Source organism: Macaca mulatta, chromosome 4, assembly GCF_049350105.2.
Source record: "Macaca mulatta isolate MMU2019108-1 chromosome 4, T2T-MMU8v2.0, whole genome shotgun sequence".
Lineage (NCBI taxonomy): Eukaryota > Metazoa > Chordata > Mammalia > Primates > Cercopithecidae > Macaca > Macaca mulatta.
The window spans coordinates 113,335,353-113,349,329 of NC_133409.1; the positions used below are offsets into that span (position 1 = coordinate 113,335,353).

The window sequence follows — 13,977 nt, forward strand, 5'->3', positions numbered from 1 at the left end:
AGTGTTTGTTCCTATTTTTAACACTTATATTTATTGGACCTCTCATCAACCCCACAATTCCTCCAATTGTAATAAATATTTAGGTTACACAACTATAACTATATGAAACTTTGACTTCTGAAAACTAGTAAAGAACTAATACAAAATATGCTTTGTCCACAATCAATCTGCTTTAGTTTAGATAGTACTTGGATGTCTGGGGTCTTTTTCCTTTCGGCAGGGTATTTGTCTTTGAAGAACACAAAAGCACTACTGGTGACTCAAACAAAATTGATGCAAATGCCTTACAATTCATGTAACATAACTAGGGATGTATATTTTGTTACCACATCCACTACAACCCCACATACACCCATATACACACACACACCCCCATGTTGATTTATTTGTATAGCTGTTATACTATAATGACATTGTTGAGTAATTGCAACAAAGACTGTCCTGCAAAGCCTGAAATATTTACTATCTGTCCCTTTACAGAATACACTTTCTGATGTTGGACTAAAGGAAGAGAATTTAATATTAGAGGAAACTACTACAAATGTGACTCAGAGTGATCTCTAAACTTATGACTAGGGTTATAAGCTGTATCTGATAGTAGTCCATCCTAAACATTCTGTTGGCAATACTACATAGTAGTCGATCAATACTTAACCCACTGTGACCTAAACTGTATTACAGAAAAAATATTCAGGAAGCTACTTGTATTTTTATACCACAGATAAAGATCCAGCTTATATAAACAGTATTGCCAACTCACCTGATTCTACCCCTGGGGCGCTCAGATTGCTCTGACATAAAGCTTGTGCTGCTGAGGCGTGAGGCACTGCTGGTTCGGGAAATGGCGGACACATCACTGACATCACTATCTGATGATTTGGCAGAGACGTTATCACAGCTTCTGTACTGATCTTTATGTATGTTATACTAAAGATTAAAAACAAGAAAGTGTGAGCTCCATCATTAGACCATGGAAAAGACATAGATGGTGAGATGAATGACTACTTAGCCCACACCAAATAAAGGTGTACCTTCATAAAAGTAGGTGTAGAATCTAAAATAATCCAAATGCTAACATATGATTTCCAGTATAAAAACATTATCCTTTGAGTGGTAAGAGATGGCTTAGGAAGACTGAAATATAAATTAAACACAATCATTAAATGCTTGATTAGAAAATTCATTATTTGTATATACTTAGAACCTCAAAAGTGTATTATTCATTGTTTTCTAGTACATATGCTTCTCTTTTTTGTTTTCATTTTCATTCTTGTCCATTTTATTCACCTTCTACTCTAGTCAAAGCACAGGCTGAGCATTCCTCATCAAAAAATTCAAAATCTGAAGTGCTCCAAAATCTTTTTGAGCACCGACATGATGCACAAAAGAAATGTTCACTGGAACATTTTGGATTTTCAGATTAGGATGCTCAACTGGAAAATACACAATGTATATGGTACAAATATAACAAAATATGAAAAAAAAAATCCAAAATATCAAACACCTCTGGTCCCACGCATTTTGAGTAAGGGATACTTGACCTGTATAGACTGGTTCCATCTGTACATACTTTTTGATACTTTCTGAAACTAGTCAATTTAGTTAAATACTTGGCAAGACATTATAGTGTCTAACATTTCTTAAAAATATATAACTTTTCAAAAACAAGGGCTGATACAGACTGAGTAAAGAGGTAGTGACTGGTCTTTACCTTTCTACTATGGCTTCATTAGACGGTTTCAGATTTAACCTAACTTAGTATCAAAATTAGAATACTGGATCCCTATAAAAATTTCATTGTACATTATATCTTATATTCAAAGATGTCTTTAAATTTGTCTCTGATATTCATTGCCTAAAATTTTAGGAATCAAGTAAAAGATTAAATACGCAAAGCTGTCAAAGCAATTATCTACTCTTATTTCTACTTCACTGTCTTATTGTGATGAATCACACAGTGAATAGCTTATGTATTACATATTATTTATATACATGTTATAATTGTAATAAATAGGTTACATAACTATAAATAACTGAAAGATATCTAAAATGTAAGTAGTTCTCTTAGATACTGGAAGGTAAGATACTATAGCTTCTTTTGTAAAACAAAATAACATATGGGTGTTTGTTTTTTCGCAAGCAATTAATTTTAGATTTATGAGAAATAAAGTATGAAAATATCAAATGTTTATTAAATCTGTAGCAAAAGTCATCTATCCTTTGTGATGTTCCATGTCAGAGGAATTTTAATGAATTTGAACTATCTTGCCAAAACATACTAAATTAACTGATGCTACAACCTGGGTCTATATGTACTAAAAAGAAGATTAGACAATAACACTTAAAAAATTATCCTAGAGAAAGGTCTCATGTTTATTCAATAATTTCTTATATGAGAGTAGTTTAGGATTGAAACATTTAAATGTGAGTTTTGTTTTTGTTTTTGGAGACACATTCTCCCCTGTTGCTCAGGGTGGAGTGCAGTGACGTGATCTTGGCTCACTCCAACCTCTGCCTCCCAGATTCAAGCAATTCTCCTGCCTCAGCCTCCCAAGTAGCTGGGACTACAGGCGCAGGCTGCCACACCTGGCTAGTTTTTTGTATTTTAGTAGAGATGGGGTTTTACCGTGTTACCCAGGCTGATCTTAAACTCCTGAGCTCAGGCAATCCACCCGCCTTAGCCTTTCTGAATGTGAGTTTCATTTCTTTGCCTCTCATGTGTATGTGTTCGTAAAATAATTTCATATCAGACATGAAAATAATTCCCAATATATAGGATATATATACAATTATTTTTCCCAAGGATTTTTCATAACTGTGTGATTTATCTCTCAAGGTCATATGCCAAATTAGAATTTAAAGGAAATTCATATACGTTATTGTATCTAAACTGAGCTATATTGATTTCATGTTTGATCTAAAATTAATGTGATTTAAGATAATGTATTGAAAGCAATGTGACAATATGGTTTACCAGCAAATTCAGTTATATTTAATAACATGATTCTGACTGACACAATTCATTTTAATCAGATCTGTTTTCAGTTTACAGGTATATGTGCTAAAAATTCAATTATGTTTACAGAGTAAAACCTGAATTTAACACTGTTGCTGCATTACAAACACAACTCCTATATTGTTGGTTTTCTGAAACACTGTGCTAAAAGAGAGATGCTATGTAATTATAGTTTCCAAATGTATTGGAATGATACCTTGCCCATGACAGAATATAAAATATTCTCTGTTCTAGGTGTCAGTATTGTGCTGACACCCAGAGCAAATGCTCCCCTTATTTGATATTTGACAATATTAAGCAGTGTACACTAAAGCATATAGGTATGTGAATGTATATGAAAATATTTTTCCAACTAAAGTATTTTTAGTTGGAAATAAGCCAAAAGATGGCTTTACTTAAGCCACCTTTTCTTCAACCTTTTTGTATACAGACCTTGGTTATTCCAGAAAGTGGACAAAAAGGAATTTCAAAAATTATGCCATAATAAATTGTTCTACATTGAGATAAAGAACAATCTATCATTCTGATATGATATCACAGTTTTAATCACATTGATTATTTGAAGAAAGTGAAATACTTTTATATTCACTTTTAACTATTTAATATGTTAACATTTTAATCACTTTGAATTTCATCAGGCATGATCTGTTAAATTTCAAATGTAACAATTTAATATTTTAATGCAAATACATAAAATATATTTTGAAGAACATAATTCCTCAGGAGGAATTTATACCGATCCTACAGAGGGAAAATAAGTCATTGATGTGAGAGAAATAATAAAATACTACTATTCTTAGAAGTAAGTAATAATAAACACTCTTCAGCTACCTACAAAACCCATCACATCACTCTTGGTTGCTGTTCCTGGGTTACAGAAACATAAACATTCTTTAAATTGTGAGTGCCTAAATGTGATTTCACTTCCTTATTATGAATTTCACTTCATCATTAAGGCATGCAACTCTGTATAACACCAATAAAAAAATAGAATGGTGACACATTTCAAGGATACCTAAGCAGCATCGTTGTGCTTTTTCAAAAGCAAAGTTAGTGCTAATTCCTCACTCAGGATGGATGTTAGGGTCATTTAATCTTCTAAAAGAGGTACTAGGTTTCAAGAAGCATCTCAGGAATTATAGCTGTCTGACAATGTTTTGCCCTGAAAAAAGTCCAGCTCTACTAGTGGTTGATTAAAAGTATTCTGAGAATGGTTAACTAACTTCTGCTTGGTATAAATTTCAACTAAGGTTTGTAGCTTCATCCAAAATGTCAAATGGATTAAGATACCAAAAAAGAGTCAGTAAAAGACTAAAGTTCAAAATTTAATCAATATAAAATTTGTGCCAATACTGGCTCTTAATTATAGCCATAAAATAGATCTTTGTAAAATAGTTATAAAATATGTGATGTAAAATAATAAAAATGAAAAAGATATTTCTCAAGTATATGCAAAAGGTTTGAATTAACAAAAATGGCTACTGAAAACAAAAAATTCTATTGTGTTAGTATATAATATAAATATTAGAAATGTGGAGAGTATTTTATCTTCTACTTGACATATAAGAAAGGTTAATCATTTATTTTATCTTATATAATTTCCTATCCTATATTCTTACAAGTTTTTAAAGCTACCATAACTTTGATCTCATATTTAGCTATTATAATTTTATTTAACATAGTAGTATCTATTCAGTAAGAGTCATAGTACTCTATCTGAAAGTAATAGGTTTTAAAATATTCAAATACAATAAGAGAGAGGAAAGGAAAAAGGGTGCCTGTGCAAAGGAGAGAGGAAAGACAGAATATGCTAATTTAATTTTTATGTAAATTGAAAGCCACATGGGAACCTAGAGTAATGTGTTCATTTCAATGATATAAGTAGAACAAAGTCATTCCCTAAGTCCCAAATCCATTGTTCTAGGCCTCTTCACTCTACAGACAGGCTCTACTAATTTTAATACAAATTTTAATAAATTACCTCTTTGCTTCTGAGCCCCAGTTTTCATAAATTTGGTAAATAAGTGAGCTGGAGTAGATTTTGAGGTATTTTCAAGTTTTTAATGTTATGAGTCAGAGAATTTGGAGTGTGCCAAACAAGATACACCTACCTTTGGCTTACTATGACTATTAGTGGGGGTTTAGACTTCTGAGTACTTCATTTCATTGATTTTTTGGATCGACTAATTAATGATTAGAGTCCCAGCTCAGGATGATCCAGAAAGGCTTTCAGTATCTTACCCTGATTCTTTACTTGCCTCTTTCTTGTTTCCTATACTGGCTCTACCTCTCCTTGCTGTTCTATTTGACCTCATCTTTTGAAATAAAGCTAAGAAACTGATAAAAACTGTCAGCTTAAAAGGAGCATTTCCAGTTTAAAGAAACTTTCAAATAACTGCATCCAACTGTAGAGGGAAAATAAAACCCCAAATTACCCTGCCGTCTAATTCAAACTGCATTTGTAGTAAGAAAACAAAAACAATGATGATATCTATGAAGACAGATAAATAGGCTGATTAGGTGATAATACCATAAATAACAAGTTGCAGAGAAGATAAATCTGTACAGAGCTGAAATAGCCAATACTATGGGATATCAAGTTACTTTGCTTACTATTTTTTTGGTAAGACTCTTAGGGAGTTGGGCATCGCCAATCACAGTGACCCTCCGCACTGTATCATTTGGAAGCCCTTCTGCATCTAACCTAACACATAAAGTGATAGACTGTATCAAACACACATGCCTCTGTGGCAGTCCTGGTGATAAATCATATTTTGTAGCTACCTCTTTTTTTTTTTAGTCACAGAATATCTGGAAAGATAATGAACCACTTCCACTGCTTAAAAATAAGTAGGTTTTTCTAGGTCCATATTTCAAGCTAATAATATTAATTTAGTGTAGCTTTATTTACTTTTGATTTCTAATAGCTTATTACTTCCAAAAGAGTTTGGTGATATTAAATTACAACAAAGGTCGACCTATAATGGCTGCTGCTACTTTTGTAGTATTCTATAAAGAAAAAAGGCTTTTAAATAAACCAGATAATATACTTGAAATTACTTTATAAAGAACAAAAATCTATGCTATTTTATTTAAAATTATCAGATATTAGCAGTTTATAAACTCCTTAGTGTTTCCTTAGAAAATATTATTGAAATAAAAATTAAATGCTTATTGGCACTTAAAACTGTGTAAATTTCAGTTTCTAGAAGTTTGAAATCAGTTACTTTTCTTACTAAAGACAGAGCAATAAGAAATCTCATATTACATAATTTTTATCATTCACAAATATCAATAGTCAAATATCAATCCAAAGTTGTATTTAAGACTATAAATATATACCTTAATATCTTAAATGCAATATTTAAATGATGTTCAAGCAACAAAATGTCTTCATATATCTTGCTTATTTATGTGAATTTGACTAATGCTAATCAATCAAGTGATTTTAATATCAAATATTTATATATTTTTAGAAAAAAATCAAATCCAAGTTAATATTTCAATGAAGTTATATCATATGAAAATATCAAGAGGAAAGAGGGTTTTTTTTCTGGCTTTGGTAGAAATTATGATGCAGGACTATTATTTAATGATACCTTTTCTTATTTTTTATTTTTTATTTTTTAGATGGAGTCTCGCTCTGTCACCCAGGCTGGTGTGCAGTGGTGTGATCTCAGCTCACTGCAACTTCTGCCTTCCAGGTTCAAGGGATTCTCCTGCCTCAGCCTCCCAAGTAGCTGGGATTACAGGCGCACACCACCACGCCTGGCTAATTTTTGTATTTTTCAGTAGAGATGGGGTTTAACCATGTTGGCCAGGCTGGTCTTGAACTTCTGACTTTAGGTGATGTGCCCACCTTGGCCTTCCAAAGTGCTGGGATTATAGGCGTGAACTACTGCGCCCGGCCCAAATGATACCTTTTCTTATATAATTCGGTGCTTTCTAATCCTGCCTGGTATAGACACTACACATTTTTAAAAGGGAAACTATTTGTTGGATACTACTAATTTTACCTTGGAATACTGCTCGCGATCAAGTTCTTGACTAGAACCAGACCCTGTTGTCTGCTTAAATCGATGCACTTTCATTTTCATCTGTCTTGTTCGCTCCTCCACTACTAAGCTTGCTGCAAAAACACATAATGGAAGCCTATTAAAACACATGAAGAACCTTTCAGGAACTGAATGGTTTAAGATTTCAATGCTTTTGAAATGACTTCAATTAAATAAAATTTAGAAATAACACGATTAATAAATTAAACAAAATGCAGAATACACAGTACTAGCAACTGTTAATCTAAAGATGAACATGATTCAAATTACACAGAATGGGGAATGTAAATGTTAGTAACAAAATACACTTTATTTCTTGATTTTATATGACATATTTTCAATTTCCTTCATAAATGATTATGTGAAACCAAATTTAATTGTAAAAATATGTTTTCAATTTAAACAACTGTTTGTTGCATGTACATATATAGAGAAAACAAGTATGCATACTTAAAACATCACACATATATGCACATGCTTACATGCATGCACACACCCACTTAACACCCTCGGCTAACTGTAGTCACCTAAAAATTGCTTTAATTAATAAGTATCTACTTTACTGAGGCATTCTTATAAATCGTTAATTTCTGTCAGTGGCTTCTCATGACTTTGTCAGTCCTTAAAACGGACTTAGTAAAAGATTAGCTTGCTATTTCTTACAGCTATATCTGGACCACATACATGAAATTTGTAAGTTTGAAAACGAATACATGACTTTTAGCCCTTTAATTTATAATACGTAAAGAATGCTTTTAAGCTTTTATCAACCTCCTAAGTAGCACAGGAGGGCAAGAATTGCAGCCTTTGATAAAGTATGAATTGTTCTAAGTTAGAATCTACCATCAGCAACATCACTTCAAAACCCTGCCTTTAAATTTTGCATTTTTACAAATGAAAGAGAAAGAAACAGCTAAGGTACAGTCACGTGTAGGGTAAACGATTCAAAAGCTTATACTTATGTTGTATGAGACCTATGTTTACTTTATACAACATTTGCCAACTTCCCAGACAACTCAACTTCTGCAACAAGTGTTCAGATTTTTAAGTTGTAGGGCTGTGTGTGTGTGAGTGCACGCACATGTATGTGTATGGAAAATTGTTTATTGGTGACTGATGTACTGGGAGCTTTTGCCAAGAGACTAATGGTTTATGAGTTAATGGAAATGTTGACATGTCTGATTGACTTGGCTGCTGATTTTATCTCTTACAAGGAGTTCATAAAGGCATTTGCTGACAATTTTTTCCATTGCAATGACTAAATGTGGCCTACCATCCTTGATTATAAAACGCCAACACATACTTTAAAAAAAGAAATCAATCTGTAACTTTTATTGTGTTCAAGTGCAGACCAATAGTACAAGAGATAATAAAATTTGGAATTTGTGGCTAAGTGTTTTAATCATACTTTTAGCACTAAATTATAAAATGTTTCACTTTGTTTCAATTCAGTAGATAACCAATCTCAAATCCCTAACAACCCTTAGTTATGCAAACTAAGCAACGATACACCCCTGCTTTAATAATGTTGACTTCAGAGATAATAAATTGTGACTATTGTTACCATTACAGGATAGTTCATTGGAGAGCTTGAGAGATGTGATTCAGAAATTCATTACTTTGCTTTGAGTTTTGAGTAAGTCAAATGGACTGCAAATTTAGTTCTGCTCTATAATTAAAGCTTAAAGCAACTCAAAACAATCTCAATTTGCAATAAAAACAGACTTAAATGGTGTTAGCTTAAGTATTCTCATAAAATGATATTAACTTTGCTTAAAACTATGTTGACACTGATTAGCCCACAGCTTTGCAATCTTTTAGTGCCATGTAATTTTCAGGGTAGATGGTTAGACACTGATAATTATATCCCAATAGCTACTGGCCAGGAGCAGTCTGACACAGATCTAGGGACTGAATCTTGCTAGGACAAAACTTCATTTCTCTAAACATTAATAGGATTACTTAGCTTATGCTATGGCTGCACTTAAATCTTTATTTGCAAAATGTAAAACTAAATCATAAAAAGACAGTGGTAACATAACTAAAATGAATCTAAAAATGGTTCTAAATTATTTCATTTACCTTCCTCAAATCATTACTATACTATATTTATTTCCGATGAAGTTAAAACTGACCTTATTTAATCTGTGAAAGTAAAAAATAATCTCCAAATTAACATTATTATTCAAAATAATGAGTAGACTCCCTTGACTCTCCATCAAAGATGTAGTTGCTACGCTATCCTCACCGCTTGCTCTCAGATTCCAGCAACACAACCAAAATGCCAATAGCTTACAATTATTTACTCTTAGCAAAAAGCCAGATAATTACATAATATCACACACATTTTTGTAGTACTTTTCATTATTTCCCAGTGACATGTGCCTTAGTGCATATTCTGAAATAACTGTTTATACAAGTTATTGTGCTTCAGTAAAAGTTTTTTCACAATCACTGAAAAATCTTCAGTGTAAACGTGGAGATTCTTTAACTTTGCTAAAGATCTTACATGATTTCCATTTTTATTTTTCAACTATATATCTAGAATAAAATGACATTATTTCTGGATTACAGATGTGTTGAGCCAAATATTAAGACGAATTTAGAAAATAAGATAATCACCACAAATTTGAACAAGAAGGTATGATTCCAATAAGTTATATGATTTATGTGGAGAATAGTAGTAACGAGTAAAAGTTAATTGAAAGGTGATTGTCTCTCTAATATCTTAGTATAAGTAAAAATAACTGTAACTCAGTTAAAATATCTTCCTTTAAAAAAAGACTACTATCATTAAAATTTTTATATTATTTTAACAATTTTAAACCCAAGAGCAAAACTAAAATAGTAAATAAAATATTTTCCAATTATCCCACAAATCCTAGCATTACATTCACATTTTAGGAACATTCTGAACGTTAACAGTATTGTAAACTAACTAAATCATTAAAATGCCAGTTGCTATTTCTTTACACAACATTTAAAACTGGGAGGCTATGGGATTTTTATTTTTAAAAATTTCATAAATGCCACATAATCAAGAGCTAAATAATACCTCTCATTTCTTACAAGAAATATAATTACCATGCAATTTCACTTAGTTTTTTAATGAAAATTTAGCTTATGTATAATAAAGTCAAAAGATAAGGATATTTACTATAGACTGTTTTTCAGCATTAATTATAGATTTTGTGATTATATATCAAAAATGTATGTATCCTAGTTCCTCAGATGTAATATTGCAATTTTATAAAAATGGGTTTGAAGGGTTGAAATATTTCACTATAAGGTACAAACTGAATTATGTGTCTTATGTTTTAAAAAATGGTATTTTCTAAAAGCACATATTAGTTTACAAAAATGTATATATTGAACAAGATCCATTTTATTTATTCCAACTTTAAATACATTGTTCTTTCCAAACTGTGGTTTTTTAAAATAATTAATCTATGTATGTCACAAATCAATTCAATGTTAAAATTAAGTAAGTATAAAACTGAAACTTTTTTTTTTTTTTTTGAGACGGAGTCTCGCTCTGTCGCCCAGGCTGGAGTGCAGTGGCCGGATCTCAGCTCACTGCAAGCTCCGCCTCCCGGGTTCACGCGATTCTCCGGCCTCAGCCTCCCGAGTAGCTGGGACTACAGGCGCCTGCCACCTCGCCCGGCTAGTTTTTTGTATTTCTTAGGAGAGACGGGGTTTCACCGTGTTAGCCAGGATGGTCTCGATCTCCTGACCTCGTGATCCACCCGTCTCGGCCTCCCAAAGTGCTGGGATTACAGGCTTGAGCCACCGCGCCCGGCCCTGAAACTTATTTTTAAGAGTTAAATGAAAACCGTATTTGTGAAATAATTTCTTGTCTTCTAAAGCTCAACAAGAAAGAATCTGATTGGAGTATGCAAGATAAGAAAAGCAAATACAATCTACAAAGTACGGTAATTATCACAATTTTCAAATGGAAAGTATTAGTATTAAAAATAAAGATATTAAAATAACTACTTTTCTTTTCAAATTCTTTGCTAAGGATTCCTAACTGAGTGTTATCAATGATCTTTAACAAATCTATGAAGAAACTAAAATCATTCAATAATCTTGTTTGTCCTATATGCATTTTTCTAGATCTGTCCCTTTCGTATTATTAAAAGGCCTATTACTCTAAAAAATACCCTCAAAAATCCTTTAAAAATCTTTCCTAATCCATCATTTAAAAATTTCTATAACATCCTTCACGGAGATAATGTAATTTTCTAGGAAACCTCTTTGACTTATCACATATTTGTAATTTGCTTTAAAATATCGTAAATTTTATAGTTATATGTAATTTAGGACCATTATAATTTAAACTTGCATTAACATATTTAAAATATTATTTATAAATTTAATATCCTCCCTAACTCATTTTATGAGGCCAACATCATCCTGATACCAAAGCCTGGCAGAGACACAACAAAAAAAGAGAATTTTAGACCAATATCCCTGATGAACATCGATGCAAAAATCCTCAATAAAACATTGGCAAACCGGATCCAGCAGCACATCAAAAAGCTTATCCACCATGATCAAGTGGGCTTCATCCCTGGGATGCAAGGCTGGTTCAACATATGCAAATCAATAAACATAATCCAGCATATAAACAGAACCAAAGACAAAAACCACATGATTATCTCAATAGATGCAGAAAAGGCCTTTGACAAAATTCAACAGCCCTTCATGCTAAAAACGCTCAATAAATTCGGTATTGATGAAACGTATCTCAAAATAATAAGAGCTATTTATGACAAACCCACAGCCAATATCATACTGAATGGCCAAACACTGGAAAAATTCCCTTTGAAAACTGGCACAAGACAGGGATGCCTTCTCTCACCACTCCTATTCAACATAGTGTTGGAAGTTCTGGCTAGGGCAATCAGGCAAGAGAAAGAAATCCAGGGTATTCAGTTAGGAAAAGAAGAAGTCAAATTGTCCCTCTTTGCAGATGACATGATTATATATTTAGAAAACTCCATTGTCTCAGCCCAAAATCTCCTTAAGCTGATAAGAAACTTCAGCAAAGTCTCAGGATACAAAATTAATGTGCAAAAATCACAAGCTTTCTTATACACCAGTAACAGACAAACAGAGAGCCAAATCAGGAATGAACTTCCATTCACAATTGCTTCAAAGAGAATAAAATACCTAGGAATCCAAATTACAAAGGATGTAAAGGACCTCTTCAAGGAGAACTACAAACCACTGCTCAGTGAAATCAAAGAGGACACAAACAAATGGAAGAACATACCATGCTCATGGATAGGAAGAATCAATATCGTGAAAATGGTCATACTGCCCAAGGTAATTTACAGATTCAATGCCATCCCCATTAAGCTACCAATCAGTTTCTTCACAGAATTGGAAAAAACTGCTTTAAAGTTCATATGGAACCAAAAAAGAGCCCGCATCTCCAAGACAATCCTAAGTCAAAAGAACAAAGCTGGAGGCATCACGCTACCTGACTTCAAACTATACTACAAGGCTACAGTAACCAAAACAGCATGGTACTGGTACCAAAACAGAGATATAGACCAATGGAACAGAACAGAGTCCTCAGAAGTAATAACACACATCTACAGCCATCTGATCTTTGACAAACCTGAGAAAAACAAGAAATGGGGAAAGGATTCCCTATTTAATAAATGGTGCCAGGAAAATTGGCTAGCCATAAGTAGAAAGCTGAAACTAGATCCTTTCCTTACTCCTTATACGAAAATTAATTCAAGATGGCTTAGAGACTTAAATGTTAGACCTAATACCATAAAAACCCTAGAAGAAAACCTAGGTAATACCATTCAGGACATAGGCATGGGCAAGGACTTCATGTCTAAAACACCAAAAGCAATGGCAACAGAAGCCAAAATTGACAAATGGGATCTAATTAAACTGAAGAGCTTCTGCACAGCAAAAGAAACTACCATCAGAGTGAACAGGCAACCTACAGAATGGGAGAAAATTTTTGCAATCTACTCATCTGACAAAGGGCTAATATTCAGAACCTACAAAGAACTCAAACAAATTTACAAGAAAAAAACAAACAACCCCATCAAAAAGTGGGCAAAGGATATGAACAGACATTTCTCAAAAGAAGACATTCATACAGCCAACAGACACATGAAAAAATGCTCATCATCACTGGCCATCAGAGAAATGCAAATCAAATCCACAATGAGATACCATCTCACACCAGTTAGAATGGCGATCATTAAAAAGTCAGGAAACAACAGGTGCTGGAGAGGATGTGGAGAAATAGGAACACTTTTACACTGTTGGTGGGATTGTAAACTAGTTCAACCATTATGGAAAACAGTATGGCGATTCCTCAAGGATCTAGAACTAGAAGTACCATATGACCCAGCCATCCCAGTACTGGGTACATACCCAAAGGATTATAAATCATGCTGCTATAAAGACACATGCACACGTATGTTTACTGCGGCACTATTCACAATAGCAAAGACTTGGAATCAACCCAAATGTCCATCAGTGACAGACTGGATTAAGAAAATGTGGCACATATACACCATGGAATACTATGCAGCCATAAAAAAGGATGAATTTGTGTCCTTTGTAGGGACATGGATGTAGCTGGAAACCATCGTTCTCAGCAAACTATCGCCAAGAACAGAAAATCAAATACCACATGTTCTCACTCATAGGTGGGAACTGAACAATGAGATCACTTGGACTCGGGAAGGGGAACATCACACACCGGGGCCTATTATGGGGAGGGGGGAGGGGGGAGGGATTGCATTGGGAGTTAAACTTGATGTAAGTGACAAGTTGATGGGTGCTGACGAGTTGATGGGTGCAGCACACCAACATGGCACAAGTATACATATGTAACAAACTTGCACGTTATGCATATGTACCCTA

At 33.3% G+C, this 13,977-nt stretch overlaps 1 protein-coding gene across 28 annotated transcripts in view; it reads right to left on the reverse strand.

Annotated features, from left to right (window-relative positions):
• RIMS1 (regulating synaptic membrane exocytosis 1) overlaps positions 1–13,977 on the reverse strand; it is a 491,022-nt gene that overhangs the window by 87,203 nt on the left and 389,842 nt on the right. For 14 of the 28 annotated variants that reach the window (XM_077999766.1, XM_077999757.1, XM_077999755.1 and 11 more), the window contains 2 exons: positions 7,033–7,145; positions 761–927 (listed from right to left, as the gene is read on the reverse strand). The exons of the other annotated variants lie outside the window; for them this stretch is intronic. In XM_077999766.1, coding sequence (XP_077855892.1) covers positions 761–927; positions 7,033–7,145 — 280 coding nt within the window. The remainder of the gene's footprint in view (positions 1–760; positions 928–7,032; positions 7,146–13,977) is intronic. 28 annotated transcript variants of the gene reach the window in all.